This window comes from Meriones unguiculatus, chromosome 14 (assembly GCF_030254825.1).
Source record: "Meriones unguiculatus strain TT.TT164.6M chromosome 14, Bangor_MerUng_6.1, whole genome shotgun sequence".
Taxonomy (NCBI): domain Eukaryota; kingdom Metazoa; phylum Chordata; class Mammalia; order Rodentia; family Muridae; genus Meriones; species Meriones unguiculatus.
In genome coordinates, this window is record NC_083361.1 from 75,085,744 (window position 1) to 75,102,136 (window position 16,393).

Genomic DNA, 16,393 nt, shown 5'->3' on the forward strand with positions numbered 1-16,393 from the left:
CTCGAGTTGATTAAGCATGTCCCAGACGCTCCCAAAACAATACAGGCTATTAACACTGTTGATGGATACCCATCAGGACTTTAAGGTAAGACCATGTTGGTAAAGATACCACATACTATGGTCATAGGACATACAGAATAAGGACACTTCTCTTTGTGAGCTAAATTTCATAATCCCAAAAGGTGCTATGTAGGCTTAAGGGTGGGGACAGTTACCAACAGTCTTACCCAGCTGTGAATTCTATGAGCTACACTCTAACTGGCATGGTACATGCCCAGATGTGCAACCATGGCATGAATATTGTAAAGTTAGAAACTATTTCCTGTTTGGATAAGCAACACAGACTACGGGAGAAAATGCATACCTGCCACCATGAATCTAGCCAAGAACCCACAGTTGGGAAGATCATAGGCCCTAGAATGAATATGCTACTATTATTTTACTTAATGGGCATAGAATCAAACTGTCCTCTAAATGAATATCACTATACTACACAACTCTGTCTCATCAGGTAACTTTCTTTTTGTAGTGATTAAATGCAGAAACTCAAAACTAATTGGTCAAAATGCAGAAAATAAGTGTCTGTCTTAGGGTTTCTATTGCTATGAAGAGACACCATGACCACATCAACTCTTATCAAGGAAAACATTTAACTGACGCTGGCTTAGAGTTCAGAGGTTTGGTCCAATATCATTGCAGCTGGTAGGCAGACATGGTGCTGGTGAGCTAGCTGGAAGTTCCACAGCTTGATCCACATGCAGGGCAAGAGAATGCCACCCTAGGCCTAGCTTGAGGATCAGAAACCTCAAAGCCTGCCCCAGTTACCCACCTATTCCACCAAAGCCACACCTACTCCTGCAAGGACAGACCTCCCAAAATGTCACTCCCTATGAGCCTATGGGCTCATTTTCATTCACACCAGCACATTCCACTCCCTAGCCCCCATACATAGGCTGATAGTTATATGATAATGCAAAAATGCATTCTCAGTCCAACCTCAAATCCCTATAGTCTGTAACAGTCTCAAACTTGTTTAAAAGGCCAAAGTTCAAAGAGATCCCGGCAATCTCTTATCTATAACCCCTGTAAAATCAAAATGAAAAACCAAATCACATACTTTCAACATATAATAGCACAGGATATATATATATATATACACACACACACACACATTACTGTTTCAAAAGGGAGAAAAGGGAACATACCACAAAAACACTAAAGCACCACCAAAACCAGCTGGACAAACTCCAAACTCTGCACCTCCATGTCTGACATCAAATCATCAAATCGCTCTTCAGATCTCCAACTCCTCTCAGCTTTGTTGACAGCAAAACCTCTCTGTCTGTCTGCTATCTCTGTCTCTCTGTCTCTGGCTGTCACTCTCTCTCTCTGTCTCTCTCTCTGTACCCCACCCCTCTCTCTCTGACCAGTTCCACTCCCTGTTAGCAGCTTTTCTCAGCAGGTATCCCATCACTCTGGCAGTTCCTACATCTTGGGGTCTCCAAGGCAATCCAAGCTTGGCCTTCAGAACTGCACATGGCCTCTATGGGCCTCCACACAAGGACACCCCTGTCATAGGCCTGGCTTCAGTGGCTTTCCTTAGAGCTGGAGGGAGATTCCATAAGCCCTTTCTTCTATCCTTTATTCTAAAGCCATAGCTATGATGCCAAAGTTGCCCAGCTCAGCTACTTTCTGGGGCTGAAATGTGGCCCTGTAGTTCAATGACATCTTCACCAGCTTTCTGTTTCCAATGGCTTCCTTCACTGCCTAAACTTGGGTGCCATGAAACTCAATCTGTAGACAAGGCTGGCCTCCAACTCAGAGATGGGAGGCCCGTCTCTACCTTCTAGAGTGTTTGTACTATAGGTGTGCACCACCACACCTAGCCCTAAACTTCAATTCCTTTTCAGAAGTTAGACACTTAGCTGGGGGTGGTCTTGCCCTAAGGTCAACACCTTTATTCCATCTAACATCAGGCTTTTCTTCAAGCTGTTTATCTCTTTGAACACAGTATTTAGTTCCATTACATTTCCTGGTGCCCCTTTTCTCCTTGAAGTGTGTGTATTCTGTTTTCCTTGCTCAACTTGCTTTTTTGCATTGGAGATCTTCATAAGTGTGAACACCAATAACCACACAACATAGTCAATGCTAGGATGTTTTGAAATGGTCAAAATGTTAATTCATAATTCATCAATTTAGCCTTCAGTAGACTTTTTGGTCAAGGGCAAGTGGCAGCCACATTCTTCATCAAAATATCACAGGAACAATCTCTACGGCACATAGCAAAATTCTTTTTCCCCTGAAATTTCTTGAGCCAAGCCTCCACAGTTCAAATCACCCTCATCAACACTGTCTTCCAGGTTGCTACTAAAATGGCCCATAAAACCAGGCTTAAAGCATTCAACTGCTTTTCGAATCAAAGTCCCAAAAAAGACCACATTCCTCTAAACAAAAATTTGGTCTGGCCTATCACAGCAATACCCCAATCCCTGGTACCAAATTCTGTCTAAGTTAGGGTTTCTATTGCTGTGAAGAGACACCATAACCACAGCAATTCTTATAAAAGAAGACTTTTATAAGAACATTTTATAAGACATTTACCTGAAGCTGGCTTATAGTTCAGAGGTTTAATACATTTTTTGTCATGGCGGGAAGCATGGCAGCATGTAAGCAGACATGGTGCTGTAGAAGGAGCTAAGAATTCTGTATCTTGCTCCATAAGCAGCAGCAAAAGAACGCCACACTGGGCCTAGCCTGAACATGTGAGACCTCAAAGCCACCTTCAGTAATTCACTTCCTCCAACAAACCTACACCTACTCCAGCAAGGCCACACTTCCCATAACACCCCTACCTATGAGCCTTAGGGGCCATTTTCATTTAAACTACCACAGTGTCCACGGAGTTTTCAGCCACAAATGAGACATGTATATCACTCTACCCACCCAAGAGGCTTAGCAACCAGAGAGGAAGAGAAGACTGAAGGATTGTATGAGCCAGAAGCTAAGGAGGACCAACATAAAACAGTGCCTTCTGGACATGATGGCAGCATGCCTCAACGCTCAGCAGCTGTGATGCAGCCACCATTCTGGCATGGAATAGGAAAGGCTTACAGACCTCTGCCCTTAACTGAGGAGCTAATGCCAGTTGATGGCTTTTGAGATAGGCAGAGTTAGCTTTCTTTAAGGGTATAGTTGCTGTACGTTGACCACACTGCACTGGATGGTCCCATACCCTTGAGTACATGGGTAATGAAACTTGGACTCAGTGGGTTATAAAATAAAGAGATCATAAAGGTGAGAAGGGGTGGGGAGGTCTGAAGTGAATCTGTTAGGGGTTGGGGGGTTAGGCAAATATGACTGAAACACATTGTACATATGTATGAAATTCTCAAAAAAAATAATATTAAAAATGTTTAAATCATTAAATTGCATACTTTCAATTAAAGTAATTTCTATTGTGTCACAATTAGTAATCTATTTTTAAAATGTAATCAAGTTTCCAAAATTACATGAGGAATTTAAAGTCATGTTTATCACATTTCATCTTTCTATAGTCTAAGTATGAACAGATATTTAATACATACTATAATCAATGAAAAATAAGAGTTTTACTATGAGAACATTCCAGTACATATAAAGAAACTAGCACTGTTAAATCAAGTCACCAACTCCATACACTATGCTCAATTTATAATTTAACCCCTGAGCATACCCTTTTGCTATCTACCTTTCATGCTCTTTCCAAAGTTGCCTCCCTACTCTCATGGTCTCCCCAGTCCACTATAGTCTAACTTCCAGCTTCTACACTAAAGCCAGCACAGTCCAAGGCACTGATCTAAGCATTTTTTACATTGTACCATCAGTTCAAGCCACCTAAACAATTTTTCCCATTAGCTTTCATCTTGTTTACATCTAAGTCATGAGAACTCTGCATAATTTTCTGTCTGAAATTAAGGGGATCTCTTTTCCATTAAATCAAATCCCTTTCCTGACCTGTCTCCCTGAAACATACCACACAGTATTTAACACTGCATCTAATGAGGACAGAAGTAGGAATCAATAAATATATATATATATATATATATACACATACATACAAAATAATAAAATCTTATCTAGATAAACATGTATTTCTATAAGTCAAAAAGTTTAATTATTACTGCTGAACTCATTCTAAATATTACATACAAAATTGTTTTGATACACTTTGTACAAGGAAACTTTTCTCTGTATACCCAAAGAGCTGATTTTTAAAATAAAGCCTGCATGTTTTCATGTTTACAACCATGTTTACTTCTCCATGTTTTCAAGTAAGTTTAGAGGATGGCTAGCTTAGAGGAAATAGTTGGGACTACCCTTAAGCATGTGGAAATAATTAGTCTGCTGGACTAAAGCTGGTATTAGGATCAAAACAAGCTGATGTTATCTTAAGAATCCTTCCAATTTCTGAAAAGTAAAACCTAACTATTCGATAACTGGGCAGATACTGTTTGGGTTAAGGAAAAGAGTGTAAGACATTTACTTTTATGTTTAAATCAAAAACACAGTTTGGTTTAATTAAGCCCATGAGGGTGTTTTATAAGGCAGAGATGAGTGCAGTATCTCGCTTACCTGCAGCCTAAGCTTACTCAGATGGCTATGAAGCAGCAAGGTCACTAGAGCCCAGGAATCGGAGGAAGCTGATCAAATGTGAATTGGGGGCAGGGAATACTACTGTAGTACAGAGAGACACAGTCACAGAAAAGGTAAAGAAGAGGTATTTAAAATCTGTGCTCAATCCTTGGACTTCTTTGAACCACAGTTTTCTAAACAAACTCTGCATGCAGAGTAGGAACAGAAGTCATTGAATATTACCTAAAGAGTTATAAGTTATTTATAGTGGATTAATTTTTTTAAGCCTGAAAACTAAGTTCTGAAATTCAGTGTTTGACATAATTCTGACAGGCACAAATACATTGTCTGGCAGGGGTGATAAAACTGTGAAATCTTAACCACCTGTCGCATATAATATTGTTTCAAATCACAGAATTGGAGAAGAAAGGATGGGCACATTTCCTTAGCCAGGTTGCCAACTGAAGTGATTTGGAAACAAATCCAGGAAGAAATCCAAACATTCACTCGGCCACCTCTAACACACTGCATCCCCAGGTGTGAAGACTAACACTGCATCCCCAGGTGTGATGACCAACACTGCATCACCCAAGTATGATGACCAACACCACATCCCCAGATGTGATGATGAGTAGACTTTACTGACCTCAAACTTTGTTTTGTACTCAGGACTCATTTATTATCAATAAATTACAGAAATAGCTTTAGGAATTCTCTGCATAATATATTTTGCTCATTATGAATATCCACTATCACTAGACTACAACCTATATTTATTTCATCTGTCCTTCTTTGGGTCCTGTTAAATACATTATAACTTTTATGGAATAAAATCTAATAAATTATTACAGCTTTTCAAGAAAGAATAATTTGGAAATAAGACCAGGAAAAAAAGAAGAAACATCATGAATAATTTATGTGGTAAGATTCTAAAAAAGTCAGAATCCTTGAATTTAATCCTCTTTTCTTGGAAGGTATAGGCAAATGAGAGGAAACTAATAAAATTAGGAAGAGAATATTTCGATGTCAGTGGACCTATGTGTGGTATCTTAATACTTTATTGCTGTTTTTAAAAATATAAAAATCAAAGGTTTTGTTGCAAAATTGGCAGTCCAGGTTTCTTTGTTGGATCAAGTGAACGCCTGTATCTGGGGAAAGTCAGCATCTCACCTCAAAAAGACCTTTGACCAACCACTTCCACTTATCAGAAAAACTGGGCACTCGGCACAGTAACTTTACCCTCTTTTGTGTATAGCGCTCTTTACATGTCAGGTTTTCTTCTGTCAGCGTACTTCCTGACAAGCACTTCCTGACATGTTTATTACTTGTATAAAAACAAAGATATGATCAGCAGGATTTGGTTAAGTATAGGAAGTCTGTAACTGAACACAATACTGCATATACACAGTATATGCCAATCTAAATAGAGTGACTTTCAAGTAAGTAACTGACTACTCAGAAGGGAACAGCACTTAAACTCACTTAAACTCTGTCACTACCAACTTTCAAATTATATACTACAGAGACTTACCACAAGACCTCTACATAAATAAATAATAATAATAATTGTGATTTAACATAGGACATAATACATTTAGTTCATATCAGACATTGTGCTAGATACCTAATATACACGTGATCTTATTTCTCATAGTCCAAGGCATAATCTTTATTCAGAGAAGATACTGAACAAAAACATTCTTTGTGACAAATTATAGGCTCAACTAGTGAACTATAAAGTATCCTAGAAGCTTAATCTGTTAGTTTTGTTTGTAACTGAAAAGGATCAAGGATCTTATAAGCACACAATGATTATTCAGGGGAAGAAAGGGGCAACAGAAGATACTAGGTATTACTAGAGTACCACAGGCTGCATTTACCTAAGATGCTCTTCAAAAAAATATCTGCTTCCAGTTATTGGCATTCAAACCTCTATTCTATTGCCTTCAAACCTCAAAGCCACCAGTTTGTAATACTAACGCTTTGTTACTTCTTTCAACTTTCGAGATTTTATTTTACTCTAGTCATAACGGCTAAGATTAAGAAATCAACTGACAACAAATGCTGCAGAGGATGCCAGGAAAGTGAAACCCTTATCTACTGCTACTGAGAAAGAGAACTGGTGCAGCCACTGTGGAAATCAATGAGGAGAATTCTCAGGTAAAGATAAGTCCAGTGTCTCATTCAGCTACACCAAAATCCTTGGCACACAGCCAAAGGATTTAATACCAACTACAGAGATACAGAGATACTTGCTCAGCCATGTTCACTGCTGTTCTCTTCAAATAGGTAAGAAACACAAAATGAAAATGCAGTACATGTACACAGTGGGATTCTATTTAGCCATAAAGAAAAATTAATCATAAAATTTGCAAGTAAATTTACTTGCACAAAATACACTTAGTGAGATAACCCATATCCAAAAAGACAAACACAGCAAGTTCCCTCTCTTGTGGATCCTAGCTCCAAATCTTTGAATTAACACAGTACTGACATTTAAACATAAAAATATCAATAAGGATATTTATAGTATTAATTGTCTTAAACTAAAAAAAAAAAAAAAAAAAAAAAAAAAAACAGTATTTGCCACAGAAGTTGTGGGTAAATTCATCTATAATCTGTTCATCAGACACTCAGAGTGTCTATCACCTACCAGGCACCTGCCTCAAAATACAAAGCTCTATCAGTCTCCAAGTAGGTACCCTAGTAAGGGGAACAGGGACTGTTGCTAACATGAACTCAGTGGCTGGCTCTTTGACTGCCTCCCCTGGATGGGGGAGCAGCCTTACCAGGCCACAGAGGAGGACAATGAAGCCAGTCCTGATGAGACCTGATAGGGTAGAGTCAGAGTAAAGGGGAGGAGGACCTCCCCTAACAGTGGACTTGGAGAGGGGCATAGGAGAGGATGAGGGAGGGAGGTTGGAATTCAGAGGGGAGGCGAGAGGGGGCTACAGCTAGGATACAAAGTGAATAAACTGTAATTAATATAAAAATTTTAAATAAAAAAGCTCTATAACCAAGGTTATAGAGCTGTGCCAAGCTGTGCCTACTCTACAGCTAAATATTCTGCATTAGTTATTAACAGCAGTCTCCTAGAAAGTTACAAAAGAAATTTTCCAACCCTAGCAGGTAATGCAGAATAACTAACTCCTCATGGCACTGTGAGACTTGTTTGAAATTGTTAACGTGACATAATCTGAAATTACCTCAGAATGGAGTCTCCGGAAAGACTGTCTAGATTTGGTTGGCCTGTGGGCACAGCTTCTGGGGATTTTCTTTAATGGACTGATTGAGTAAGCAGTACCATTTCCCGGGCTGCACAATGCACTGAATGAAAGGGGAGGAGGAGCTGAACATTGGCATGCATGTATCAATTCACTGCTCTCTCCTTGACCGTGGATGTGATGCAACTAGCCATTTCAAGTTCCTGTTGCCTTAACTTCTATGTAACAATGGACCATAATCTGGAATTGGAAGCCAAATAAATCCTTTCTCTTATAAGTTGCTTTTGCCACAGTGTTTTATCAAAGCAACAGGAAATGACACTAAAACAAACACCATAAGTAGATCCGGGGAAAATTCCTAAGCACCTTGTCAAGACAGCAGCAAATCATGCCACTGTAGTCTACATTACAGTAAACCTTTACAATAATACACTTTGTATTTTTTATTTCTTTATATTATCTTACCCAAGCTATTATCTGTTTTAAGTTCAAAAAATTGAAAATGAAAGAAATCTCAAGATGTTTTAGAGAAGTAGCTATGCATTGAAATGAGTCAACATGTAAAAATAAGATGAATATATTGGACTAGCCCAATCTTGTAATTTCTTAGTGCTTCATAGCAATTCTCCGGAATAAGCAAGGCTGGTGACCCCAACTTTACAGTATGAGGCACACAGGACATATGCATCTTTCTAGAAGCAGAAAATGTTAAAGCTATCCAGGGCCCTAAATCTTATCTAATTCTCAAAACTCTGGATACCAATTTGCAGGTAATTAAGTGCACTGCCCGAGACACAGCTAGAAAAGTCAGAAAGAGAAACTAGGTCTACTCAAATGCAGGCTTTTCATGACAAAAGACTGCCTAAACCAGGAAGTAGAACAGGGTTCTAATTCCTGTACTATACCTCAATGGGGTGTGCATATAGCATAAGTCTACATATAGAACATTCTCAAGAAAAGGTGAAGGGTTAGTTTTTTCTACCCTCAAAGTTCTCCTTTTCAAAAACAATAGTGCTAAGTACATAAAATTGATAGTTATTAGTTTTTCTTGTAATTAGTTTTTTTTTCTTTTTGTTTTGTTTTTTTTTTTTTTTTTTTTAAGACTGGGTTTCTCTGTGTAGCCTTGGCTGTCCTGGACTCACTCTGCAGACTAGGGTGGCCTTGAACTCACAGAGACCCTCCTGCCTCTGCCTCCCAAGTGCTGGGATTAAAGGTGTGTACCATCACACCTGGCTTTCTTGTGATTCTTAATTGATAGATAAAATATAAAACTTGTACTTAATAAAAAGTGCACCACAATGTGTTTCAAGACATGACTACATTATCTAATTTTTAAATCAAGTTAAATATCCCTCTCTTCCCTCTCTTCTCAATATTAATTATTTTAGGGTAGTAACTTTTAAGATTCATATAGCTTTTTTAAATGTAGAGTAAATTCCTCTTATCTATAGTCACACTATTGTGCATTAGCACTCCCAGAAATTCTGATTTAAATGTGGCACAGTCCCTATTGTTCAAGCTTTCTCTCATTCCTCTCTTCACGGTTGCCCTCCCTTCTAGTAACCACTCCTCTATTCTCAGTTTCCGTGTGATCAACTCTTTAAAGGTTAAACATGAGTGAGACGCATGGTAGTCAACTTTCTGCACCTGATATTTCACTGAACAGTATTATCTGTACCTCTATTCATGGTGTCACAAATTAAGGATCTACTAAATCCCATGATCAACAGTACTCTTTGGTATATATGGACCACAGTCCCTTCTTCCATTCATCAGCAGGTGGGCACATGGGTAGATTGCATGTGTTGGTTCTTACGGAGAATGCTGCAGTTAACACACAGATGTACACGCCCTTCAACATGACAATTTCATCTGCCTTAGCTATGTATCGAAGAATCTGCCATGCTCTGTTTTTGAGGGGCCTCCCTCGTGTTTTCCACGGTGTCCATAGTAATCTACTTTCCCAGCAGTAGTGTGTGGAGGGCTCAACGCTACACCTTCACTAGTACAAACTTCACTAGTATATACTTCACTAGTACAAACTTCACTAGTACATACTTCACTAGTACAAACTTCACTAGTACATACTTCACTAGTACAAACTTCACTAGTACATACTTCACTAGTACAAACTTCACTAGTACAAACTTCACTAGTACATACTTCACTAGTACAAACTTCACTAGTACAAACTTCACTAGTACATACTTCACTAGTACATACTTCACTAGTACAAACTTCACTAGTACATACTTCACTAGTACATACTTCACTAGTACAAACTTCACTAGTATATACTGTCTTAGTGAGTTGCTGCTGGCTTTTCCTCGGGACAGGGCTTCATGGTGCTGCCCAGGACAATTGGCTCTTCTGATTTTGGAGTTTAGTGCGGATCCCAGGAGTCTCATATTTGGGGGCCCTAAATAATGTCTTTAGCTTATTTTTATTTGATTTTTATAACTAGTGAGAGGTTGCAGCCTTATTTCATTTTTCCACAATTGAAGACCTAGTATCTCAGTGCCCATTTATTGAAAGACTGTCCTTTTCACTGTGGGTATCACTTGCACCTTGTCAAAATCAACTGGCTGCTGGTTTGTGGGCTTATTTACTCCCCTCCAATGGTCTCTGTATGGCTTTTTTTAAGCCAATATGTGCTGTTTTGATGACTACAGCTTTGCAGCATACTTGAAGTCAAGCGATACAATGTCTCCTGCTTTGTTCATTCCATTCAACAAAGTTTCAGTGCTCAGAGTTTCCTATGACTCCAATTGTGTTTCCAGGACTCCAGTTTTCTTTTTTAATGTATTTACTTTAATTATATGCATTGGTGTTTTGCCAGCATGTGTGTCTATGTGAGAGTGTCAGATCTTGGACAACGAGCTGCCATATGGGTGCTGAGAGTACTGAAAGAGCAGTCAGTGTACTTAACCCCTAAGCCATTTCTCCAGCCCCAGGTTTTGGGTTTTTGTTGTGTTTGTTTGTTTGTTTGTTTCTAGTTTTTGGAAAAATGTCACTGGTATATGGGTATTTCATTGACTCTGTGGAATGCTTTAAATAGCATAGGCATTATAGGCATTTTTACAATACTGTCTCCCAAATCCATCAATATTTGTATATATGTGTTCTCTCCAATTTCTCCCAATAATACTTTGTAAAGAAACCTGTTTTAGTGTATAAATGACATTTGCCTAGAATATAAACCCCCCATAAATATTACTTCAGCAAACATTCATCCTCCTCTCACATTCTCTCTGGATTCTTCAATTAAAGTTTTGTGTCCCCTGTGGCTCTCTGTAGCTCTCCACCTTGCTTCTTTTAAGATTGTCTCTCTTTTGACATCTTCATCTTCAATCTTGCTTATGCATTTAATAAAGGCACAGTGAAAGATGCATCTTCTTGGATAATCACTAACTGAACTCCACTGTGATCCAAATTACTTGTACTTACAAACCACAGCCTTGCTTACGACTGCTTTTGAAGTTTGGTAATTGTCTACGTTCTGATTTCTCTGTACCCTTAGACATTCCTCCCTAGTAAAAATAAGTTACTCTAGGTTAGGATGCATACTTCCCCAGTGTAGGACTATTGGCCAACTCTGCTCACATGCAGACGGCAGGCACCTGAAACAATGTCAGACATACAGAGTAGTCAATAAATGCCCTCTGAATAAAAGGGCAGGAATAATTCTTTCTGTTCAGAAAATCCCTCCAATATTTCATATGTAATGCCAAAAAAGTCTTTAAAATGAAGGTTTTAACTAAATGAAAGTAAATTGCTATTTTTTTAATTTAAATACTGAAAAATTAATAGAACCACAATAGATGAATCAATTCAGCCTGGCTATAAACCAGTGTTTCTCAACCGGTGAGTTGTGACTGTTTCGGGGGTCGAATGACCATTTAACAGGGGTCTCCTAAGCTCATCACAAAGCACAGATATTGGGCTGGTAAGATGTATTGGTGGTTGATAACAATGGCTACTCTTTCAGAGGTCCTGAGTTCAATTCCCAGCAACCACATGGTGGCTCACAACCATCTGTAAAGGTATCTGGTGCCCTCTTCTGACATGTATGTGTACGTGCAGACAAAGAACTCCTATATTTAAAAAAAAAACATAAATAAACAAATTTTAAAAAGAAACACAGATATTTATATATTACAATTAATAAAAGTATCAAAATTACACTTAAGTAGCAACAACAACAAAAAAATAAGTCCCCACAACCTAAGGAACTGTGTTAAAGGGTTGTGGCATTAGAAAGGCTGAGAACCACTGCTATCTCGCTTGTCTGTTGTATACTCATAATGATTCCCTATCATTTAATTAAGGACTGGATATATGTTACTAACTGTTAAAAAGAGATAAAGCACTTAACTGAAACTGAGAATCTGTAATCTAACTTCCTGTGACAGTCAATCACCTAACTTTATTTCCTTTCAGAACTTTAAGAATTTTAAAGGCCGACCAGATGGCTCAGCAGGTAAGGACACTTCCTGTGCAAAACTGATGGCCTGAGTTCAGTCCCCTAAACCCACATAACTGCAGAAGGAAAAGAGCCAGCTCCACAAAGTAATCTCTGTCATCCATATGCTCCAGGCATGCAGGTCTGCTACAGCATGCTGCACCCGGCACAGACAACAATAAATTATGTAAGACTGAAAATTAATCTTACCAAGTACCAATACCTGCTTTATTTTCATCTTAAGTTATACAAAAGCAGAGTGATGCTTTAAATACAGAAATTTCAGAATGTAGCTGCCTTTAACACAGTGTGCTTTTCATCTTAAAGCCACAACTGAACGGCAGAATACAGGATTACAACCTTCTTGAAAAACTATCAAAAGTTTCATATTTGAGTCAATAACTGTTTACTAAGGTGAATAAAGTCCACCATTCAAACAGACAAGAGCTATTTGTAAAAGCCTCCCCAGAAGACAATCTGCTTTCTAAGTTATATGAGTAAGTCACAATGCTACTATAGCTTTCATAAAAAGGTCGCCACAGCTGGGTATGAGCTCACATACTGTAAGGAGTAAATACTTCATTTTTCTATTATGTTAAGCCACATATTTTTCTATACACATGAAAAGTAACAATTCAAAATATATAAAAACTTTTGCTGATTAATCTTAGAAGCTTTAGCAATAATACAATTGTTTAGCATTCAAATAGGATTACTGGTAATTAAAAGCTCTTGTCTACAGCAATCACACTGAAGCAAATAATATGGGGGCAAAGATAATGGTTTTAGAGAGACTGTGGTCCAATAAAAGCTTTCCTGCTTCCTACCTACCTGATCTCAGCCAAAACACTAGCTAGACTAGTCTCCAAGCAGAGGGAGGGGAACACTAACCCACCCACAAAAGCTTGGACCCAAATTTTACCCTGCCTGCAAGACGTGCAGGGATAAAGATAGAGCAGAGATGGAGGGAATGTCCAACCAATGCCTGGCCCAACCTGAGACCCACCCTATGGGAGAGTGCCAACCCCTGGCACTATGCACAATGCTCAACCTGCTGACAGGAGCCTATCAGAGTTGTCCTCAAAACTTCAAAACAGATGCTGAGACTCACAGCCGAACACTGGGAGATGCATAGGGAGTCATGTGGAAAATGGGAGGAAAGAGAAAATGACATGTACGTGACAGAAGCTCCACAAGAAGACCAACAGAGCCAAATAACCAGGGTCCAGAGGGGTCTACTGAGACTGAAGCATCAACCAAGGACCATGCACAAACTGGACCTAGGCCCCCTACAAAGATGTAGCAGATGGGCAGCTTAGGCCTCGTGAAGGTCATCTAGTAAGGGAAACGGAGACTGTATGGGACAAGGACTCAATTGTCAGCTTTTTGATCACTTCTCTCTGGTGGAACCGCCTTGACAGGTCACAGGGGAAAAGGACATGCTCAGTGACTTGATGAGTTGGGGTGGATAGAAAGGGAGGCTCCCCTTTTCTGAGGAATAGGGGATGGGGAGGAAGGGTGGGACTGGCAGGCGAGGTGGGATGGGGCTATAACCAAGATGTAAAGTGAATAAAAAATAAATTAACTTTAAAAAAGCATGACTTAGCATTCCTCTGCTCAAAATGTCTTTCATACATTTAATTTGTAAGATAGTATTCAAGCCTCTTCAAACATTTCCATGATTAAATGACACATTCCATTTTCAGAGCTGCTAAAATGTAAAATAAATAAATAAATAATGTGTATCTTACTGGTTTTAAGAACAGATGGCCAGAGTGTTTATACACTTGGTCTAATGTTAATCTAGGTCATTCATATGTGTTAAGTCCCAGCAAGAAGGAAAGCATGCCTGGAAAACCAGCACATTAGTTATTGCACATTCAATAAAGTAAGGCCATATACCCCAAATGTACTGTCACACTCAAATGACTGCTTGTAAAGCCTGTACCCTTTCTATACAACAGGCATTAAAGTGCAAAAGTACGTTAGCCCCTCTGAATAAGCATACAGTAATTAATAAAATCTGAAATTTCACTGCCATGCTTTCTAGGCAGATATATTTTCTTTTATCAGAACAGCACTACATCAATTTATTGTAAATATGAGGAATTAAGTCTTTCTTCATCTACAAAATATGTTAAAATCATGTAGTGATTTGCCAATACACAATTAAATATTTAGGAATACAATGCCTTTTTTTAAATGATGTGATAGTTGTTCCTATTGAGCAAATATACCAGCCAATTCAAATTATAATCATACAGGTATACAATTCCAATTACCCATCATTCACTTCCATTGCTAAATACTGAGGTTAATCAATTACAAATTAACTAAGAAAGAATTTAATTCTAGGATAGAAAACACTGCATTTCATCATTAAGCATTACCAGTAAAACAGAAATACAAGCAACAAAACATTACATTTACCTGCAATCTAACTATGTTGTAGTAAGGAAGGAAATGAAGGAAAAGACAGAATAGACGGCTAGTAATTTTTGACTGGAAATTTATTCCAGATGATAGAAATTTTTAAATAACAGGGACTTTTGAAACATCAAAACTTATACACTAAAACTAAACCAGCCAACTCAGTAAGACAAAACAAACAGGTCATACTTTCTCTTGGCCAGTGACAAAAGACTAAATATTTTAAGTTGTAGCCTAGCAAATAAGTACCAATTCTTTGTAACATAAAAAGGAAGCATACTTGTCAGGATGGCTAAGCAATCTAAGGCACTGCATTCAGACAGCAGTCTCCCCCAAAGGCGCGGGTTCAAATGCCACTTCTGACAAAAAAAAGGAAGCACAAATGGCAAAGGATTGTTTTCAGGGAAATGTCTGTGCACAAGTTATTATTAAAGAGATGTCACCTTCTCTCAAAAATAAAAGCAATTAGAAACCTGAGGTTAAATGACTCAGCAATTCATTTTCAACGTAAGTCCTGGCTCCAAAAAGTATAAAGGATGAAGGATATGCACACCAAGTACAATCAATGTTATATCCATCAACAATGTCTCTGTTACACAAAGCATCACAGAAAATATCCCCACAGTATATACTGTAGACACCACAAACCATGAAGTAACAAGTTATAACTATATCAAGATTCTCATCTTACTTCTCCGTTTCTTAAGGTTGTGATGGTTCCTCTTGCAACACCCATTCTAAACAGTGTTTCTGTGGCCTGAGAACAAATTGAGAAAAAGTACAAATAAGTACAAAGTATAATCAAGCTAAATACATGATGTGTACACAAGTGAATATCTCGCCCAAATCTAAAATGCCAGCACTATAACATGCCCAGTACCTTTAAGAGAAGCTTTAACATACAAAAAGAGTGACAAGTTCTAAATTATTCCCAGAATGCAGTTTTCAGGCTTCTCACTTTAAAAAGCTGATGTGAAATGTTCCTAAAAGCTATTGACATGGTGGGTCCTTCTGTGCCAGCAATTCATATATATTCAACCAAATAAGTTTAACATTAGCAAAAGTCAACATTTGTATTCAATTCAGAAGTTGATGGTTATTCTAAATGTTATTTTCCAATGAATTCATTCAAATATCTTGTCTGCTCTAAAATATGAGAGAGAGGGAGTAGTAACTTTAAAATGTCACAGATAATAACCCAGTCATTGATCTCCACAAGCTAGCAAAAATCATAAAAGAAAACAACTTCATTTACAAAGACAGTAAAAAGAATCAATGTCTTAGCAAAAAAATTTGATCATAGAGGTTTTTTAAAAAATTGTCCAGTATAAACAACAAATAGTGCTAAAAGAAAATTTAAGACACAAATAAATGCAAAACCACCTTCAACTCCTGGGTTTAAAGACTTAGTATTGAGGTATTAATGCTATCCAAAGTGATCTACAGATTCAATCCCTATAAAATGGCAATAATTTTATTTCATAGAAAAAGCCTAAAATTTTCTAACTGTAGACTGTCTCAGTTATAAATAACAGCCACAAAGTAAGCCTGAATAGGATCCGGTAAACATTAACTATCATTTTAAGCACAATTTGTGTTTTACCATGATGTGAAAATCTTAGCAAATTCCCACCTTCTATAGCGCAAATCCAATAGTCACAAGTGA

At 38.1% G+C, this 16,393-nt stretch overlaps 1 protein-coding gene across 3 annotated transcripts in view; it reads right to left on the reverse strand.

Moving 5' to 3' along the window:
* The window catches only part of Tmem135 (transmembrane protein 135), a 268,940-nt gene that overhangs the window by 105,881 nt on the left and 146,666 nt on the right, over nucleotides 1-16,393 (reverse strand). For all 3 annotated transcript variants that reach the window (XM_060367497.1, XM_060367496.1, XM_060367495.1), the window contains one exon: nucleotides 15,419-15,484. In XM_060367497.1, coding sequence (XP_060223480.1) covers nucleotides 15,419-15,484 — 66 coding nt within the window. The remainder of the gene's footprint in view (nucleotides 1-15,418; nucleotides 15,485-16,393) is intronic.